At 38.1% G+C, this 21,711-nt stretch overlaps 2 protein-coding genes across 2 annotated transcripts; both read left to right on the top strand.

Moving 5' to 3' along the window:
- Positions 1-2,115: 2,115 nt before the first annotated feature.
- Positions 2,116-2,949, top strand: LOC136829618 (uncharacterized). Its single transcript, XM_067088465.1, has one exon. The coding sequence runs from the start codon at positions 2,116-2,118 to the stop codon at positions 2,947-2,949; it is 834 nt and encodes a 277-aa protein (XP_066944566.1).
- Positions 2,950-3,069: 120 nt separating this feature from the next.
- On the top strand, positions 3,070-3,540 carry LOC136829617 (uncharacterized). Its single transcript, XM_067088464.1, has one exon. The coding sequence runs from the start codon at positions 3,070-3,072 to the stop codon at positions 3,538-3,540; it is 471 nt and encodes a 156-aa protein (XP_066944565.1).
- The last annotated feature ends 18,171 nt before the right edge of the window (positions 3,541-21,711 follow it).

Raw genomic sequence — 21,711 nt, 5'->3', positions numbered from 1 at the left:
GAGACTTTAAAGGGCCAACTAAGATAATCCTTCAGCATACCCCCAACCCTCAAAGCTAGAAAATTCCTAGATAGCGTAGGAATGGCAATAGGAAATCAATGGCCCTCACACGTCTACAAACAACTCCCTGCCACGGATGCCCAACCAAAGACAATGCTGGGTTTAGTGCACAAAGTCCTCCTGATGAAGTTGCTACGTAAAACAGTTGCTGCAATTCCAAATGCTTCCACCATACCCTTGAGGAATTTCTCAAAATGGAAGACACGATTCATCTGACCCAGACATCATCAGAGCCCACCCAACCTCTTGTAGCACCAGCCACCACACAACCAAGACCCCACAGCGACGATGAGACAGGCATCAAGCAAGATTTCCCTGCCACTCCCATGCACCATTCCCAAGACTACAAGAAGAAAAAATAAACAACTGCCTAATCAGAAAATACAGCCCACCACACGACACAAACAGAGGATCAGAAAAGAGGAACGACCAAAGGGCCTGTGCTTCTTCCACTGGAGATTCGGGAGTGAGGCTCAAATATGTGAACAAGTATGTATGCTATCAAAAAACATGCAGTAGGGCTGCAGCAGTGGCCCAACCAACTAACCGTCAGCGATGGCCAGACTGGTTGCCTCGTAGGGGGTTGGGGTGAACGAGTCTGCCTTTTGTTGTCTTTCTTTCAGAAAAAGCCAAAAGCACTCTATGTGTTTCTATATCACTGATGAGATGTTCGCCACTCACAATTCCTCGTAAATACAGGCACATGCAAGTCGTTTGTCCCAGCCAACTCGAATAAACAGCTAAAACGAGCCAGCAATACTCTCCATGTGTCTACCACCAATGGTGCTCCACTAAAAATTTATGGAATCAGATGTATGAAAATATCATTCAACTGCAAACCATACGTTTGGACATTCATCACAGTAGATGTCACTATCGCACTACTTGCAGCAAGCTTCCTGAAGGTGCATGACATGCTGGTAGATGCATTCAGACAACAGCTCATTCAGAGAGACGCCCCTACAGCCCCCATCACCCTTAAGACAACATCAACTCAATGCAGGGACCAGAAATCTATTGCCTCCTTCAGGAATTTCCTGAAGTGTTCTAGGACAACCTCCAGCATGATCTCATGCTCCCTACAAAACACCATATCAAACATCATATCATCACCAAGGGCCCCCTAATACATGCAGATTTCAGATGGCTGGCTCCAGACAAAGTAGTTACGCAAAACAAATGTTCCATGATATAGAACAGGCAGGAATCTGCCAGATGGCCTCCAGCCTGTAGGCATCTCCCCTCCACATGGCACCTAAAGCAGATGGTACATGGTGGCCTTGTGGCAACTACCAATGTTGTAATGTTAAAACAGTACCAGACAGATACATCCTGCCTAATATTGTGGACATAACTAGTCAGCTTGGAGCAAGAATATTCACAAAAATTGATCTTCTGAAGGGATACTGCCAAGTCCCTGTAGCAAAGAAGACATACAAAAGGCAGCAATCATCACTCCTTTCTGGACATATACTTTTGATTATAGCTGTTTTGGCCTTTGAAACGCAGGGGCTACTTCTCAACAGCTTATGGACAACATCCTCATAGAATTACCCTGCTGTATCACTTATGTCGACGATATTCTTATTTTCAGCCCCAACTATAAACAGCACATTAAGGACATAAAATGAGTCCTCGAAAAACTCAGAGAAAATGGAATAGTAGTCCAACAAGATAAATGTGCATGGGCAAGAAATACAGTTGAATTTCTTGGTTATCAAATAAGCTCGGAAGGAGTCAAACCTCTACCAACGAAGGTCCAAGCCGTTATCAAGTTCCCAAGGCCAAGAAACATTAAATCACTTTGCATGATCAATTATTACCACTGTTTTATACCCAACCTGGCTAAAATCATGTCCCCTTTGTATGAATGTTTGAAAGGAAAACCCAAATCATTATGCTGGACTGATAAGCAATAAATGGCTTTTCAATAAGCCAAAAGAGCCCTTGGTTCTGCTGCAACACTAATGTTTCCTCTCTCCCATAGGTCCCTTACAATAACCACAGATGCATGTAGCACAGTGATGGGCGCAGTGCTCGAGTAGGATACAGATGATGGCTGTCGCCTGTTGGCATACTTCAGCAAAAAGCTATCTCCAGCGGAACAGAAATACTCCACGTTCAACAGAGCTGCTGGCAATCCACCACGCCATCCGACATATCAGTCATATGCTTGAGGGATGGCAATTCTTGGTGCAAACAGACCATCAGCCTTTAGTCCACGCTTTCACAAAAAAGACAGATTGCTGGTTGGCAATCTCCAAGTTTTCCTGCATCATCAGGTACCTGAAGGGCTCCTCCGACAATGTCACAGATGCCCTTTCCAGAAACACCATTAACGCTGTCCATATCGGGATATTACATCCCAAGATTGCAGCAGCCCAGATAGATGATGTTGACCTGCACTGCCTCCGACAGGAAAGTTCTGCCCTCTCGTGGAGGGATTTCACCATAAATGACAGAGAGACGACCATTGCCGGTGAAATGATTACCGGACGTCCTCGCCCCTATCTAATGCTGGCCCTGGGGAGAAAGGTTTTCAGTCTCAACCATGATCTGTCAAACCCATCAGGCCACTCCACCACCCATATCCTGACAGAACGGTACATTTGGTGGGCAAGGAGGATGGACATTAAGAAATGGGCTTGTGAATGTCTCCCCCGCCAAACGTCCAAGGTTATGAGGAACACAAAATCAGGTATAGGAGAATTCCAAATAACCAACTGCTGCCTAAGCCATATTCACGTCGACATTGAGTGCCCCTACCCGACTCCGAGGCGTACAGATACCCCTTCACCATCGTCGACCGAAATACCAGATGGCCTGAGGCAACAACTCTCAAACAGGGGATTGCAAAAAGTTAGTGAAAGCTCTGACCAACTGGGTTAGCTCAGTGCATCACCAGTGATAGGGGAGCTAATTTCAAGTCGGCACTATGGAGCTCCCTCAACGCCATATAACGGGACAAAATTAAACCATACAACGGCCTACAACCCAGAAGCCAACGGTATGGTCGAGCGATTCCATCACTCCCTTAAAGCAGCTCTTACTGCCAGATGTCAAGATGGGAGGTGGAGAAAGGAGTTGCCATGGATTTTATTAGAACCGAGAACAGCACTCAATGCTTTGGCCACTGAGGCACTCTACAGACAATCGTTAGCAACACCTGCAGATGTATTTCAAGGCCCAAATGAACCCACCACCTCTTCCAATATCTGTAGAGCGGTAGCAAAAATCATGCCAGCAAGGAAAAAATACTTTGTGGCTAAGAAATCCTACATCCCTGCAGAACTACAGTGTATAAAATATGTATTCGTCAGGATAGATGCACACCGACGCCCCTCTCTCCTGCTTACTCAGGACCTCACCCCATCCTGCAATGTCAATATAAGTGCTATGAGATGTCATTGGATGGAAGAACTACCTGGATCTCACAGATTAAAACCAGCATACATTCTGAAGGATGATTCATCTTCCTAAGTCCTTTTTTTTTGGTGAGGGAGTACTGTAAGGCCCTCCGGCAGGTCCTCCGGGCGACCACCATCCACAACAAAACACGACCCCTTGTAGAACATTGGGTTTCCCCAGAAAACATAAATCGATGGCTGGATCAATGGTCTTTACACTTTCGAGTCATATATTTTAGAAAACTCTTCTCATGCATGACAAAGAATTATTAGGTATTTTTCAGGTGTGAGAAAACACACCTGATCATAAAATTATGCCCTTCTTGTTCTAATGTCCTACATTACTTTTCCGATCACGGAAGCCAATGTCTTGTGAGAATTCCTTGATAATAAATCAGTTAGTGGTTGACCATGTCTCTGCCTACACTCGCATCCTTAAAGGTATCGTGACATAAAAAATGGCATACATGTCTGAATGTAGTGGGTGAAGTGATTCAGAAACTAAGGCAGTTGCTGTATAAACTTGAAATGGCGTAGGTTTCGCTATAGGAAATCTAAATCTTTAAGAAATTTCTAGAATTCTTAAAAACTTTATCATAGATGTTGTGGGCATTACGACAAAGATGTCCTGCCCATATCAACACTGAATCCAACTGGTATCTCAGCAAAGAGCAAACCAGGACAGCGACAGGGAGACAACAGTCATATTGATGTTGCATACCCATTTCTCGACGCCACTGTTACTCACGTTTAATAAACAGGTCGATAGACAAGGTCGAGTAAACTGTGACATATCTCTGAACATCACGACACAATACTATAACATATCAGGGGTAGCAACGTATTCCTTTAGCCTTCTTGGCATGTAAGTGAACAGATGGTAACAGGATAGACAATCGTCACATAAGGATATTGCTATAAATTGAACCAAACAAGTGACTGCGCTCTCTCTCTCTCTCTCTCTCTCTCTCTCTCTCTCTCTCTCTCTCTCTCTCTCTCTCTCTCTCTTGCTAAGCCAGGTTCTAACGTCGTTTGCCAGATTGTTGTGTTGATAAATTCTTCAATGGTATTCTGAATATCACAGAGAACATTCCGTGTAATATTGCTTCCTAGTTATATTATATTCAAGAAATTCTTTAGTGATTTTTCAGTAAACTTTTTATGTGCAATTTCATTCGAATAAAAACCCTGCTTTTTGCTACCTTTGTTCATGTGCATGCACGGTTTTCTTACGGATCCTCTGCCAGTTAATATCATGTCTAATCTACATTGGTGTCAAAGGTGGATCCATGAGGTTTCTACACATACATACACCATGTATACACGTCTATACCCTTAAATACTAACTACTACGTTGCAAATGAAAGACAGCCAATTAAACTATTCTAAATGAAGCAACCAGCATTTCGATGACATTCAATAAGGTCATGAATGCATTGCTCCGCAGTTCTTACAGTATAACGATATTTCCGTCACTTGAAGCGACTACTATTGATATTTGTGTGTTTTTATCTATTTATTTATTTATTTAATTTTTTTTTTTTTTGCTAATAATGTGTATTTCAGGGTCGTGTCTCATAGGTTTTCGTCGATAAAATCTTGACGAAGCATCGGATATGGATCGTATTTTGGAAATAGCTATTTGAAGCCACAGCCTAATTTGCAAAAATATGCAATTATGTCTAATGTGGATAATTAAGGTACTTATCAGAGTAAATCAAAGAAATTTAGAGGGAAACTTTGGTAAACTTAGTACGCACCTAGAGAAAGGCTAGTTGTGACGTAAACTATGACATCAGACGTAATAGCAGGGTTCCTAATAGTATGAATATTATCGTAGAAACACAAATATTTGACCCTCTTGTACAATAAGCAATACCTTGAGTAGCATATGCGATCATTATCGAAATTTTATTTTCTCTATTTCCATCGAAAGTTCTTCACTTCCGGTCTGCTCAAAGCGCAAGACCCTGATTCACAGAAGGCTGGCATCATCTTAAACAAACAACAACATACCCTTTTACATAATTTTATATTACAATATTTGTTTTTTTTATTTCATATTTCCTTCAGTTTCAATAAAGTTCAATATAATCAATGGATTAGTGGATTAACATAGCCCAAGCACTTGGACTATGAGTTACGAGTATCATTCAGCACTACAATGTAGTTTTGATTAAATTATATACAGTATATTATTATGATTAGCAAGAACTCGCTAGCAAATTGCCTCCCCCTTTTTTTTTGTTGTTGTTTGTTTTGTTGTTTTCATTTACTGCAAGCTGCTCGATCGATAGACACATCTGTCTATCGACTTCACACGGTCAGAATACAAGGGTTTAAAACGGTTTAAGGCCACTCCCTTTAAGCAGATCTTTTCTTCGAGGCAAAAGTGATTTCTGTCTGGTCGTTTTCTTACAGGCAAAACTCCCCCTACGGGCATCAGCTGAAAATGATTCAACCCCCTGCCCCATACGAGGAGATAAAAGCAGAAAACCACGAGGCCTCGGTCTCACACGCACGCTGGAAGAGAGAGAGTGAAGAAGTCCCCGAACACCTGCCCCTGGCAGTGCCCTTAGCTAACCACGTGGCCCTTTTCAAAGTATACTTTCTCCTCGTGCCCTTTGACCGCGAGCCACGTGTTCGCTTCACCGTTGACCTGCCTGATGCCATTGCCCGGCCCTTTGTGAAATTCCCACACATTGCCCTTTTACGTGAAGCCCCGCATCCTAACACATGAAGAAACTCGCCCTCGGAAATCGCAAATCATCCACGGACCCTGCCTTACGGTAATGTGCTCTGGAAGACCTCCATTCAGTCACGCTTTTGTCTTGTAACATTTACTTGAATTCTGAGCCAGTAATCACCGAATCTCTTGTCAAATGTCCGTGCTCCTCGAGTGTCGGCAGTGCTAAGCTATCATTAATTCATCGAAGCCCCTTGGCACCCTCAGTGCAGCTTCAAATTCATTATTCTTTTGTCTATTTCCATTACTGGCGTATAATGTGCATATCTCTCATTTCAGAGGGACCCTATATCGTGGAAGCTTCTTGGACTGTGTCTGGAATTCCCCAGTTTCAATCATCCCATAGGAATCCCCTCCAGGATCAATAATCTACTAGCATTCCTCTTTCCCGTACTAACATTATTTATGTAAATACACTCCTGCAAGTTTGCCCCGTGTTTTACGTAATATCTTCCTCAGTAACAAGAGCCTTAAGCTCATATGAAATTCACCTTTGTTTTCCTCTTTTTTATGTTTCCCTGGACCCGCGAAGTCAGAATCACAAGGCTAAATTACCTTAAATTGTTGCTACCTGTCTCACAGAGAATATATCAAACTAAATCGCTAGGAAAAATGTAAAAATATATAATAAACGATGAAAATGAAATAATCAAAATAACTGAAAATTGAAATAATGAGTAACTTCAAATACACAAATAAATAAATAGGTAAATAAAACCAGCAAAACATAGACTCACTGACAACCACTCAACAACCCTACTACAAACATCAGTGTCAGTTTCAAGTGAACGAATCAAGCGTACAGAAACAACAAAACTGACACAGAAGCAAACAAATAAAATAATGAAGGGGGAGTAGCGAGCTATAACAAGCACTGTGGATTTATTATAGGACTGATCATGCATTAAGGAAGTTAAGGTTAGAACACTTGCGTCATGTTACATTCATTGAGCAGGACTAAGCAGGTATATGCGAACTCCAACTTTTGAGGAGACAATATGAAGCAACAGAAACTCCAGGGTAACAGTGGTTGTTTTCACAGGGAGTGTTTCTGTAAGACTTGGTGCATATTTCAAGTTAAAGGAAACGTGAATTGCACCAGTGAACTATATTACATAACTAATATTCTCATTTGATGCCCATTCCCTTATTGTACTCTACTTAGAGACATGACTCATCGAAAAGATGAGAGAGAGAGAATGCAGGGTGGGTGTTTGAGTGTGTGAAACAATATAAAAATTCTCTCTACTGCTACTATTACTACTACTACTACCAACATCTGAGTGTTCATTCATAAAGCACTGGTAAAGTACGTCATGCTACAGTATCAATGAGTGGGAAGGCCTTCAGTAATGCCTTTTTACTAGCCTCTTTCTACAAGCCTGCTAGATTTAGCTAAGTTTCCCTTTAAATTTCTTTGATTTACTCTGATAAGTACCTTAATTATCAACATTAGACATCACTGCATATTTTTGCCAGTTAGGCTGTGGCTTCAAATAGCCGTTTCCAAATTACGAGCCATGCTTTGGTAAGATTTTATCAACGAAAATCAATTAGACACGGCCCTGAAATGCACAGTAATTAACCATTACGTTCTTAGACAGGTAGCCTATCTCTTATCCGCATCGACTACTGAACTTAGCCTCCCTGCAAATAAATAAATAAATAAAGGCCACATTTCATGACGGTGTCTACGAGTTTGAAAGAATACATTTTTTTTATCTTATCAAACCATGGAAATGGACCTCTTAAGGCATTGACTTTGAATTCAGCAGTTTTATCTTATCATAAAATTTTCTTTACATTTAGTGACCCTTCAAAACAAGAACTAAAAAAAAAAAAAAAAGAGCTCAAATAAAACCTCTGTGTGCATATGTGATCTTTGCCAGCCTCAACTCAGCCTTACTTTGCTTTGTATTTTATGATTCCTAAGATAATACAGGGAGAAAGAACATCATCGCAAACCAGGTAATGTTGCCTTTCCTTCTATTGGGTTGTTTTCCTTGCTTCCGTTTTCTTGTTTTTTTTTCATACTTGCATTTTTATGGTGTTTGTGCTGGAAACCAAATATAATAATGGGCAGCGTTTGGCATATGGCCGAACGTTTCATTCACAAATTTATAGGTGACTAAAAGCTATTTGCGGTAACGACAGATACGAATTTTTTTTTTTATTTCTATTTGTATAAAAGAGTTTCAAGTAAAATATATCACCTTAACCGTGGATTTTATCTACTATTGTATATGAAAGAAATAAATTTCAACTCCAAAATTATCGATAACGAAAGGATAAGTCAGACTATGAAAACATAAGTGAAAACTCTTTCGTAGATGATTAACATCATCAGACTGGTAAAAAAGCTTTGCAGTTTTGATTGGGGATGTTAATAAGAACTTGAAATTTTAAAATCATGGTTACATTTGATTTATATAGGAAATTATTTATTATTAAGTGTAAAATATGGAAGAAAACTTTCCAAGTAACAGATGTATATTTATTTCATTTCCAAAGATTAACATGTGACGGAATGGCAATGATATAGTATATATAATGATAATGATTATATATCAGACTGCGCCTCTCAGAAGTGAATAAAATTGTGGTAATGAATGCTTGAATTTATTGTAAATTTATAATAGACATGCAGCACATACAGTAAAATATAAAGTAAACATCTTATGCATTAAAAATTACAATTGAAATACGCTGACTAATTACCATTTCGTGGCCCAAATCAGAGCATAATATCAAGAAGCGTAACTTGTTTTGTGACCTTGACCTGTAATCTTCAAAATAAAAAGAGAGTAAACTCTGTTTGTAAGACACTAACGTTAAATCTCCAGCAGCAAGTCGTTTCTCTGAAGAGAAGGTGACACCAGCGTGGATGAAACCCTTGTCCACTAACATTCTCACAACTTTAGCCAATTCCCCCACTTACACGGAAGGCTCATATTAAACGCAGTGTGCCATCCACTCTCATCTTTCAGGTACTGTCGCGCACCCTGGATATGAGAGCCCTTACATTCCAGTGCCGCTTTCTTGCCATCCATTCAGCCATTTCTTAGTCTTTCCCTCCTTCTTCCTAACACTTCTGAATTAGAAGCTCTTTTCATCAATCTGTAATCGTCCTTTCATCAGCCTGATCGTCGTCCATTTTTTCCACATGGTAGTACCATCTAAAATAGCCTGTTCACACCTTGCACTTTCGCTAACTTTTTCAACACCTCTCCTAAGTATTTCCAGATCTGTTACGCCATCAGCTCTTCTCTCAACACTTTAACTATGCAAAGAGTTCATCTCCAGGGCTGTAACCTTATTCTTTCCATTAACACACATCCACGCTTCCCTCAAAAGTCTCTGATACACTCAGTTGGGCCTCCTTATACGATGCTAAACTCTTTCCACTATTTTACTCGTTCTTTTCTACCTTCCTTGCTTCATCTTTTCTCTCATCCCTAAATACATGTAAGAATCACCCATTTCCATTTTTTCACATCCCCTCTTTCGTCTGCATTAGATACCACAAATATGCAATCAGCTATGAACGATTTAAATTGTCAAGAAATATTTTGTCCTGTCAGTTACGTGAGAGATGCTTTTCATCATCATCAGTTCAAGACTAATTTCTCCCCAGACATAGAAAAACCTGATGCTGAAACTACTTTCTACTTTCATTTAAAAAGTTTCTCTCACCTATTTCACGACATTAGGAAATATTCCCCGCGCAATACTTAATTCCATGCTAAAAATTATGTTCTCCAGGGATGTCACTCCCAAAAGAATATTTTGCTATAACGATTACTTTCATAAAATGCGCCGATAATTCCACTGACTGCCTGAATCAGCACTTCAGTACCCTTACCGTATATTAAAATCAATTACTCGAGAAAATTCAGCATGGCAGAGATTTGGAAAGCATCACTTTCTGTTTGTCGGTTGCTGCAATTTGCTTCTCGTCTTATGTTGCTTCATCACATTAATTGGTAGACCAAGCTCTAGATCTAATTAGGGTTTTAGTTGAAAGTCATTGAAACTAAAACCTATTATTTTATCTGTAAATTATTAAAAACGTAGTTTTCTTATCCGATTAATAAAGTTTAGAATTGCCTTATTTTCAACGGTAATTTTTCAATAAAGCTATTGTATTAGAGTTGTTAAATGGCTCCAAAAAACATGCCTTCTTTAGGTAAATTACGTTAACGGATTAAAAAGAACATAAATACCTTATATATATTTATTCGCGAGAATTAATTAAGTAACCTGGCATCGCCGTATCAGAACCAATGTTAAAGTTTTGTCTTTGTTTGCTAATCGAAAAAAAGCTGTTTATGTAATCTTAAATTGCTAGCGTTAAATCAGAGATGACAATTATACCATGAATATTCACAGATCTGGGAGACATAATAATCAACCGGAAACAGATTCTCTCTTTACCCCCACAACTACACTTAACGTTTTTTTCGAGTAATTGCTGATGTGTCTCTTTTCATCAGTTAATTGATTCCGTCATGCAGCCAATAATACACAGTGCAATTGCCCACGAAAAAATGAGATAAATTAAAAAAGTGACATTTCGATAGTTGTATTAAAATACCTTTTGCCTAAACGTTGTGGTTGTTATATTATATTTATGTAAATGTGGTCATTATTTGTGTTTGTTCATGCAAATGTGTGAACATCTCTTGATGTTCAGTTTTGTAGATTAAGTCATGATAATACATAGAAATTCTACATCGTTCTCCGGTTATTGACTGTATATTTCCAATTAGAGGGACTGTAGATTCGAAAATTATATTAGATCCTGGAAACTATTTAGCAAAAAATTCATAAAACATTCCGGAAATAAACATAATCGGACAAAAAAAAGAAAAAAAGAAAAACAGAAACCTCCACAATTTATGCTCCAGGATACAAATCCCTTGGAAAAGCATTTTAGATCATTCAAGAAAGATTTCAACATTTTTCTGTCTAGCACTGAATTCCTTAATTTTCTCCCAGGACCAAGAATTGACTGTTATTAAGACGAATCCACGGTCTTATGAAGAATTAATATTCAATTATAGATAACATTTCTTCAAAATTGTTTCATATTTTTCACCTAAGGCAGCTGTGTACCATAAATAACTCCAAACTGCTGTTTTTCCGGGGCTTTCACTGTGTGTGTATGTGTGTGAGAGAGAGAGAGAGAGAGAGAGAGAGAGAGAGAGAGAGAGAGAGAGAGAGAGAGTGCATACTCTGTGTAACCAGTTCTTTTTTTTTCAGAAAATTAAATCCTTCTTCTCTGGCATAATTTCCGTGATTTGAGTATAAAAATGAAATTCCTTGACAAGATGCATTAAAATGTAGTGTACTCACGAATTTTGGAATGTCTCTCAACGAAACTTGCGTCTGTCAGTTCAATAGCTATCTCCTAAAAGGGCTTAACAACATAAAAAACGAAGTCGCTGGTGACTGACAGATTTATCTTTTTGCTGATGAACTAAGAGTAAACCCGCTGTAATATCCCATCCAGGGTTTTTTACTTTTCTGTAAAAGAAAACTATTGAGATGGCTTTTTGTCTGTCCGTCCGCACTTTTTCTGTCCGTCCTCAGATCTTAAAAACTACTGAGGCTAGAGGGCTGGAAATTGGTATGTTGATCATCCTCCCTCCAATCATCAAACATACCAAATTGCAGCCCTCTGACCTCTGTAGTTTTTATTTTATTTAAGGCTAAAATTAGCTATGATCGTGCATCTGGCAAAGCTATAGGTGCCAACAACACAGGCCACCACCTGGCCGTGGCTGGAAGTTTCATGGTCCGCGGCTCAGAGTTGCATACAGCATTGTACGCTGTACAGAAAACTCGATTGCGCCGAAGAAATTTCTGCTAATTTTTTATTTTTATTTTTTTTTTTGTCACGAGAGTTTCTTTTACAACGGATGTAGCAATGGCGACTGCTGCTTCTGCAGTGTCATCGCTTCAGGTATGATGAGAGGACCATATATATATATATATATATATATATATATATATATATATATATATATATATATATATATATATATATATATATATATATATATATATATATATATATATATATATATATATATATATATATATATATATATATATATACATACCTATATTTATATGTATATATAATAGTCCGCTAAACCTCCAAGAACATAAACTGCGCTATTTGATACGTTGGTATTTCAAATTCAGTTTAAAAAATAGCTACTTCACACAGCTAGTGGTGTGGCATTTAAATTCATCATTTAAGCACTACTTGCTGGTTATTAAAGCTCTTCCTCTCCAATTCATCCTCTTAGTCTGTCCTTCACTTGTCCAAACCATCTCAAAATGTTGGAACACCTCTTTGCTTTAGCTACTCTTTATAAAGCGTCTGGACAACTCTCCGTTTCTTACACTTTCACTTCTTGTGACTCCAAAAGACTCTACAGAAACTATTCAACCCAGCAGCATCACCGTTTTCTTTCACTGGAATTCGCCATCGATACATTACTTCAGTAAAGAGAAATTGGCTCAACAGTCACTTCATACTTTCTGTCTTTGGTTGCCATATACAAGCCTATTCCCTGCCAAATCTTTCCCAGTCACCCTCTTATCATCATCTATGACATCTACTCCTAAATTTCTTTATAAATCAACCGTTGTCATTCTTCCACATTCTGCATTGCTATTATGAAATGCTCCATCTCCCTGGTTTGCATTTACCCACCTAACCATAGATTTAGTGACATTTGCTTTCGCTCTTTTAAATTCTTTCACTAGTTTCTCTGAGTGTTCTTCATTGTCACAAAATTAAGACTATATCAAAAGCTAACATCAGTTACGTCACGATTCATTCACAACCTATTTCCTTATCCAACAAATTTACACCTGCATCAACTGTCTGTCCTCTGCCTTCCCGCATCACTTCTTCCCTAAGATTATCAAATAGCCATGGAGAAGTTACACGCTTCTTTACGCAATACTAACACAGACTTCCAACATACTTATCTCTACACCACATGTTCCTATGATCCTGAGTGTTGCATCCTTAGCAATTCTGCAATAAGATTCTCCTAAATCATGTATGTCTCATACAGCTTTTTTGTTAACCTTCAAACTTTTAGCACAGCCGCCTCATAATAAATTCTTCACACACCCAGGTTATTCCTCGTCTAACTACACTCTTGTCTTCGCCGATCAAAGAATTTGTCTCTCTGTCTCAGTCAAATCCTAACATACACCCTGCCTCATATGTGTCGTATTTTGCCATTATAATTCCTACAGTCGGCTGTAACACCTTTATTTTTATTCTTAGGAACAAATATTTCTTTCACCAAAATCTTTGGGACCTTCCTATTATTTGGACATATCCTGTACCCCTTCATCAGTCATTCAGTCACACTTTCACCTTCGTATCAAGTATCTCCTTTGCAGTCCCATCAACTCATGGTGCCTTTCCACTCTTCAGCTTCTTGACTGCCTTCTTTAAATTTTCTGTCGTTACTTGTACGATAATCCTTTTTACTCTTGTATTATTTAGATGTGCCTTTTTTCATCCTCTTCGTTAAACAGCCTTCAAAATTATCACTGTCAGAAAAGGACTATATTCTCCTCAGAACAACTATGTATTTGCATCGTTTTTTCTTCCTAGGAGTGTTTGCTCAGATGTACCGAGAAATGTTTGTTTTCATTACCTGTTTTCACTGACTTCGTTCTTGACTACAGTCTTCGTCCTCGTGTGTAGTGTTGCATGATCATCTTACAGTCTTGTAACTGTATTCAAATATATAATCTTTTCACTTCAATATCCCCCTACAGCCAGAAACGATCCCTACTGAGTCTGTGAGCTAATCTGTGAAGGTTGCTTACGTCTCGGAAGGTATTCTTTCCATTCGTTTACCTTAACCCTAGATCACTTTTCATCCATATTATCCGTGTATGTTGGTCCTACGTTTTATGGAACTAATTTGTCCTTATTGCAGTTACAGGTAAAGTTTCACTCGTTCTCTCCAACTAAAACACATCTTACGTCGACTTTGGCTTCAACTTCACAATGATCAGATTTACTACCAGCCCACCTTTTCACCTTTATATCCACCAGTATGATTTTCTTTCTAATCAGTAAAAAGTTAAGCTTGCAAATTAATTTGCTCTTTATCTTCTTTTTATTATGTATATATATATTTATCAACGTTCCTCTTGAAGTCGTAAATGTTCAAAACACACTCCACAAGATTCTTTCCATTCTTACTTGCACCAGAAACTCCATACATAGCAATAACAGCATCTCTTTTAAGCAAGTAATATTTGAATTCAGTCACCTGAAATGAGGACCCTCTCTCTTTCCTCAAACACAACTAGGCACAGAACAGATCCTGACTCTGCCAGTTACTCTCCTTAACACTTGCACTCTCTTCAGTCAAAGTGCAATAATCCTATAATAACTCGCTCTCGCCCACTTTCATTCACATTCATTCTTTTCTTACACTAGAATATTTGTACTACTTAACCCGTCCCGAGACTCTTGCTGATACTACAGAAGGTACCCCTTTACCTTGCTCTCCTCTCTGTGCTGTGGACAATTGCTCCTCGTCCTCTCTACTGTAGTTCTGCATATAACATGTCCTTTTACTTTTGTCTCATTAACTGCATTAACAAATGGTACATAAACAATTTTTTTTTTCATTTTACCATACTTTTCTTCTTTCTTGACACCTCCGCTCATACTCAAAGCCCTAAATATGTGATATTTTCTTTTCCTTGAATTCTCACAACAATCGAACACTGTGATGTAACTAAACCCATACTACACTGTTCAACAAATGTATTCAAAAAGAAACAAAATGAAAATTATGTCCCAAGAAGTGCATATCCCACGATGCTTTGAATCTTTCTACGAAGAATCGTTCAGTTTCGTTGTTGGAATTGAATCTTGCAACTCAGCCAATTCAAGGAAGCCTTTGAAAGCTCTGATAAAAACATTTTAAATGAAAGTTCTCAAACATCCCTGAGGCATGATCAGATAATGAATATGTCACATGAAGACAGACTGCTTACCGCATCTCGAGGAAAAAACATTCAGGATATAGAATTAAACTACATAAATTATAAGTGCTGGCATTTTTCCATTAATACAGGCTCCGGTCACAATGAAGTCGCAAAATAATAAGTAAAAGTAAGTTATAATCTGTGGTTATTTCACTGAATTAACTAATACTAGTGTTTTGTTGTGTATTATAGGATCTGTGTAACGATAAAGTCTGGGATAATTTTCAAAGAAACGTCTCATCAAAGTTATTTTGATCCCACTGCAATTTAAAACCTTTTACCATACTTACCTCATATTGAGGAGAGAGAGAGAGAGAGAGAGAGAGAGAGAGAGAGAGAGAGAGAGAGAGAGAGAGAGAGAGAGAGAGAAATCTCTTTTTGCTGATTTTCCTTAACCCTAGCAGCAGATCATGTGATTTTGTCAATTATCACAAAAAGCTTATTTTTGCTGACTATAGCATTAGCCATTAGGCACAAAATCATTCTTATAAGCATCTTGTATTTTCATTCAGTTTAATCATAAACTCAGTTTTCTTCTTGCTATCTGTTTATCCATCCAATAACTACCAAATGTTTTGCTTCTTCTTCCCATTTTCATTAATCCTTCTCTTTTTGTAGATTATTGCATTTTGTCAACATTTTTCCTCGACTCACTTCAAGACTGGAGCTTTTCTAATGCCAAGTGTTTTCTACATGGAATTACGACAATAAATACAGACTCTAAATAGTTTTCATCAAGAAAAGAGCTTGAAATCTTTTTTCTTTTCATACAAAACTATAGTGCGTTTTCCTATTTTACTCTCCCTTTGCTTCAAATGAGCCGATTTACCATTCAGGTGTTGTTTACTTTTATCTCATGGAAGTTGTTCTGTATAACTGAGTTTTGCTGTCCTTTTTTATAGATTTCCAAAATGGTTACTGAAATATTATTTACGAGCCAAAAAGATATAATTTGTGCATGTTAAAGTCCTATCTTCTTTTGGATTTTCCAAGAGACCTGAACTTTATAAGTCAACATGTTAACTGAATCTACTAATGCAACCCTTGTAGAAAATTAAGATTTGAGAAAATACTGTTGTTCTGAGTAGATTCTTCAACATTTAAGAGAAACGAAAAAGTATCGTACACTTTCTCAACAAAAGACTGAGTTTCAGGGCATACTGATGTTCTGACACTGTCTTTACGAAACCTATCATTTTCTTCTTTATTATGATTTGCATAGCACTACATTATTTTTTGAGAGACTAGCTAAGCTATAACAATATTTATTTCTCTTTGGGAATTATGGTTTGTGTTGTATTATCGTTCAATATCTTGATTTACGTGGCAATATTGTATTTTAATGGGGAGAATGGCAATGACTCTGCACTCACAACTCTTATCAAGGTTCCCTTGCAAATGGCATGTCAAGTCTGAAAGAGCATGGTAGGTACCCAACTGCTTCCCTTATGCATGTTGACTATTAGGTAACAATCCATTAGATTCCACATACTTATTTGGTGGCTTAAAAATGAGTTTTTCGGCAACTTCGGAGAGCACAGGGAGAACAGAAATTGGCCTATAGGATCTAGTTATCTTGGGAGACAACACACCAGAAACTTTTTTAAAAAACAAAGGGAAGAAACCATCAGGATCTTCTCCACACCTGCTACCAAGATTATCCAGAATTTTCTTAACATCCCTGGATCGAAATGCAAATTTTGTAAGAATAGGCATCCTGAACCTATTCTTACAAAATTTGCAGTTCGATCCAGGGATGTTAAGAAAACTCAGAATTTTCTTAACATCCCTGGATCGAAATGCAAATTTTGTAAGAATGGGCATCCTGAACCTATTCTTACAAAATTTGCAGTTTGATCCAGGGATGTTAAGAAAACTTAGAATTTTCTTAACATCCCTGGATCGAAATGCAAATTTTGTAAGAATAGGCATCCTGAACCTATTCTTACAAAATTTGCAATTCGATCCAGGGATGTTAAGAAAATTCTGGATAATCTTGGTAGCAGGTGTGGAGATGATCCAGATGGCTTCTTCCCTCTGTTTTTAAAAGAAAGTTTCTGTTGTGTTGTCTCCCAAGATAACTAGATCCTATAGGCCAATTTCTGTTCTCCCTGTGCTCTCCGAAGTTGCCGAAAAACTCATTTTTAAGCCACCATATAAGTATGTGGAATCTAATGGATTGTTAGCTAATAGTCAATATGCATACAGGAAGCAGTTGGGTACATACCTGCGATGCTCTTTTAGACTTGACATGCCATTTGCAAGGGAACCTTGATGAGAGTTTTGAGTGCAGGGTAATTCAAATAGATTTTAGTGCTGCTTTCGATTTAGTAAACCACTCTTGGAGTGGGTGGATATGTTTTAGTATTATTTTAAGATTTCCTTACAGGTAGGCAGCAGCGACTTGCTGTGGACGGTATCTTTAGTGAACCAAGACCTATTGTGTCTGGAGTTTCACAGGGCAGTGTTCGTTATTTTGAGTCTAAACAAGCGATATGGTTGTTGGCCTGGAAAACAAGATTGTTCAGTATGCCGGTGATGCAACACTTGTGGGTGCAGTAAAGTCTCCACATATTAGAAATGAAGCTGTCCTCAGCCTCAGTCGGGACTTAGACCAGATCAGGGAATGGTGTAGTTGGTGGGGTATGAGGCTGAACTCTAGTTAAACGAAAACACTATTGATCAGCAGATCTCTTACAGATTTCCCACCCCATCATCCCCTTCAGGTATATGGAAATTTGCTGAATGAGTCTGAAGCTTTAACTTTCCTAGGTGTAACTTTTAACTCACGTCTAACTTTTGAGAAACATCTAGTGACAGTTTCAGCAAATGCCGCACGAAAGTTAGGTATTGTTCGTAAGGCCTCGTACATTCAGAGCAACCTGTTTCAGGTCATCTTACTTCCTTTACTGGAATACTGTTCTTCGGTGTGGATGTCTACTTTTGCCAGAGATTTATCGCTTTTAGATAGAGTGGGTCGTGGTGGTAGGTTTTTGTTTCCTAATAGTAGCGGTTATGACTTGGACCATCGACGGATGGTCTCTTGTTTGTGACTTTTCCGTAAGTTGTGTTTCAACAGAGATCTTTCACATTCACAACTGATCCCTGATCCCCTTTATCTGCCGAGAGCAACCAAATTCGCTGAACAACAGCACCAATATGTCGAACTTCTCAGTTCCAGAGGCCCTTTATTCCCCACACCGCTGGACTGTGGAACAACCTCCCAGAGGATGTCGTTCAACTGGAATTTCAGAAGTTCAAGTTAAGATGAAATGCTTTACTACCCTAATACTATTCTTCTTGCATTTTAATACGTTTTTATCTGTTTACTAATTTTTTTCTTTTTAATAAGTGGGATCCCTTCTTTTTGTATTTCCCTTTCCTTACTCTTACTTCTTCCTAATGAACACCACCATCTTTGGAAGCTTGAATTTCAAGTCAATGGCCCCTGTGGACTTGTTCCATATGAATGGGTTTCATCTACTGAATAATAACAATACTACTAAAATAACCAAGAGTAATGTCATTTATAATTAAAGCGGATGCATAATTCATTTGAGCTCTCTCCAAAAGGCACAAAGGCAATATCCATCAGAGATGTGAGAGAAAACTGAGAGAACAGTTTGTTTCCCGATATAGCAAGACAATCTCCACGGGACTTCCCTTTTTCCCCTAAAGAACTGCACGTGAAGGATTGACAGGTTATATAATACACTGAGAAAAGAATTTCAATCAACTTCTGTTTAGAAGCTTTTAAAAAATCGTTTGATTCCTTGAAGGATAAATTTCTTCTGGTCCCCGCTGTGAGGAAAAGAGAAATGCAGGAGGAGGGAGAGAAAGAGTAGGAAGAAGAGCAGGGAACAAAGGACTTTCAAATAAGTAGAATTAGATAGAAATTAGAAGAAATAATTGAAAGATAAGAGGATGATGAATAGAAGAGTAAAATCTGGGAGAATAATAAAGTATTAAAGTTTGGGAAAAATCTTGCAAAGGTTGTAAAGGAAGACAGAGCCTACGGAAGGATGAGAGATGAGAGTAATAGATGGTGTTAGCAGTTTATGGACAAAACAGTGGCTCAGATGATGGACAGGTAGACAGGCAGAAATGAATGGATGCCCTTGACAACATGAGCTATATATAAAGTCATTTACTTGAGGCAGTTGTCGAAGGAGAATCATTTGACTGGAAACAAGGCCACTGACTCTGAATAAATGAATACCGACTCTTTCTTGTTCTCTCACTCTTATTATCATTTCCTCAGTTTCTCTTCCAGTTCTCTTTCCTCCCTCGTGAAAATATGTATCGTGCACTTAAAGCCCAGTGCTTTGTATCTAGCCTGAAGATTATATCAAAGGCAGTTTTTCTGGTCGATGATCCTACTCTTATCACATCTCTCGGTCTTTTTCCTAAAGTGATCTCTCTCTCTCTCTCTCTCTCTCTCTCTCTCTCTCTCTCTCTCTCTCTCTCTCTCTCTCTCTCTCTTCTAAAGGTAACATTTCGGTCGTTGTTCCCATGAGTTAACCGGAAGAGTTCTTCCTTTCGGGAGGCCTCGTAACACCGGTTAGTCCAACGTATCTCTACGAAAATCGGATTACACATACCAGTGACTGCTTCTTTTCCTCTACGGTCAAGCTTTGGAATTCTCCTCCGACTATTGCTTTCCTAACTTTTTTTTTTTTTGAAGAGCAGTTCGTCTATCATATCTTCTGTAATTAAACCCCAATCTTCATCCTTTTTCCTTTTTCCTTGCTCTGCTATTCTTCATTTTTTTGTATAAAGTTGCATCATCGAGACTTTGGAATTCTAGGGTACGAAGAGGCTGGCGGTTTAGCCTTGGCCTAGTCTAACTATCAATAATGAGCAGAAGTTTCCAGCTGATCCTGTTATTCGAAGAGCTCTTCCTTCGGTCTATTGTCATTGCTCGTCCAGTCCACCTAAACTCTTTTCTTAACCCTGTCTGATCTCGTCTCACTTGGGAAATGAGCAGACGAGCTGAAAGCGTTCTCGCAAGGGGGCATTTCTTGCCGAAAATCTTGGGTAACTGATGACACCAATTTAAAAGCTGACTCTTTAAAAGTTTACTCCGTAGTGACGCCATTGGGTGAAGAAAAAATCGAAATGTCAAGACAAACATCCTACAAAAAAGTCATAATTTTCACCATCATTATTATAATTAGGCTAATATTGTTAGAGTTACTCATATCCCTTTTGATGGTGGAGACGGCCCTTGTTGATACGATTTACTCTATTTTCTTAATTAACTTGTTTTTCATGTACATGAACTTATTTTCTTTCTTAGTGTGTTTAAGTCTATTTATAGCCTGACATGACAGTTATAAGGAACCCATTTATGACTGTTTTCCTTATAATGATTATCCTCTTGTCTTTACACACTTTTTATCATGGGGTTTCTCTGTTCAGCGCTTGAAAGGAGAATGCTGCGTTTTCCTGCCCGTACTGTAAGGTATTTAAGAGAAATAATTTAATACTATACAAACAGAGTCACATTTTATATGAAACTTCTTTATAGCTAGAAAACCCTACAGCCTCTGGCGTTTAAAGCCTTTGATAAAACCATTATATAGAAGACCTTTTTCAAAGGAAAATTCATCGTCGCATAATTTTTCACTCAGCTTTTTCCGGCGAGAAGGATTTTTTTCTTTCATTTCCATAATAAGTACATTTTGCTAATTATTTACATTTAAATAAATGTATTTACTTGCCTTTACTAATCCTTTAAAGTAAGATTTAAATGCAAATGTGTCTGCATTGTTGTATTTTCTTTGAGATGACGGAATTCACTCTACCAAACAGAAAAATGTTCCCTTTGTTTCTCTCATTTAGGTGTCGTTTTAACGGAAAGGGAAACCGAAGAAGGGTATTTTAACGGGGTGTATTTTTGTTAGCAGAGGTAGATACCTCACAACAACACTGTTGGGATTTTTTTCTTATCTAGGCCTGTTTTCATTAATCACTACTAGAGATTTAAATATCAATAAAATGGTAAATACATGTTTGTTAAGGCATGAATAAACTTTCCAGAATTAGCCCTCAAATAACAGAGTGAGTGTTTAATAATTTGCCAGTAATATAGCCTATAATAATTTTCCTCATAAGTCCTAATTTATTATGTGTGAAAATCAGATGGGTCGCATAGCTTCTATAAATGGACTTCTTAAACAAGCATAGATGAACTTGTAGCGATGCAAAATATGAAAAAATCGGTTTCTCACATCCACCAGTATTTAATAAAAATATAAACTCTGAAGTACTAAGCTTGACTTCTTGAATCGGAAACCCTCTATCTGTATTTTCGTTATCACCGGGTATACAGAAAAACGATAGTAAATATTGAAGATGAAATTAATATTGCTGTTACTGCTCATTTATTTTGTTACTATATTGTTGCAGTATTTTCGCACCTTCTGTTTATAGATGTCTAAAAAAATA

The sequence above is a fragment of the Macrobrachium rosenbergii genome, chromosome 44 (assembly GCF_040412425.1).
Source record: "Macrobrachium rosenbergii isolate ZJJX-2024 chromosome 44, ASM4041242v1, whole genome shotgun sequence".
In the NCBI taxonomy this organism is placed as follows: domain Eukaryota; kingdom Metazoa; phylum Arthropoda; class Malacostraca; order Decapoda; family Palaemonidae; genus Macrobrachium; species Macrobrachium rosenbergii.
Note: the sequence above shows the minus strand (reverse complement) of the source record. Positions and strands in the feature narration are given on the sequence as shown.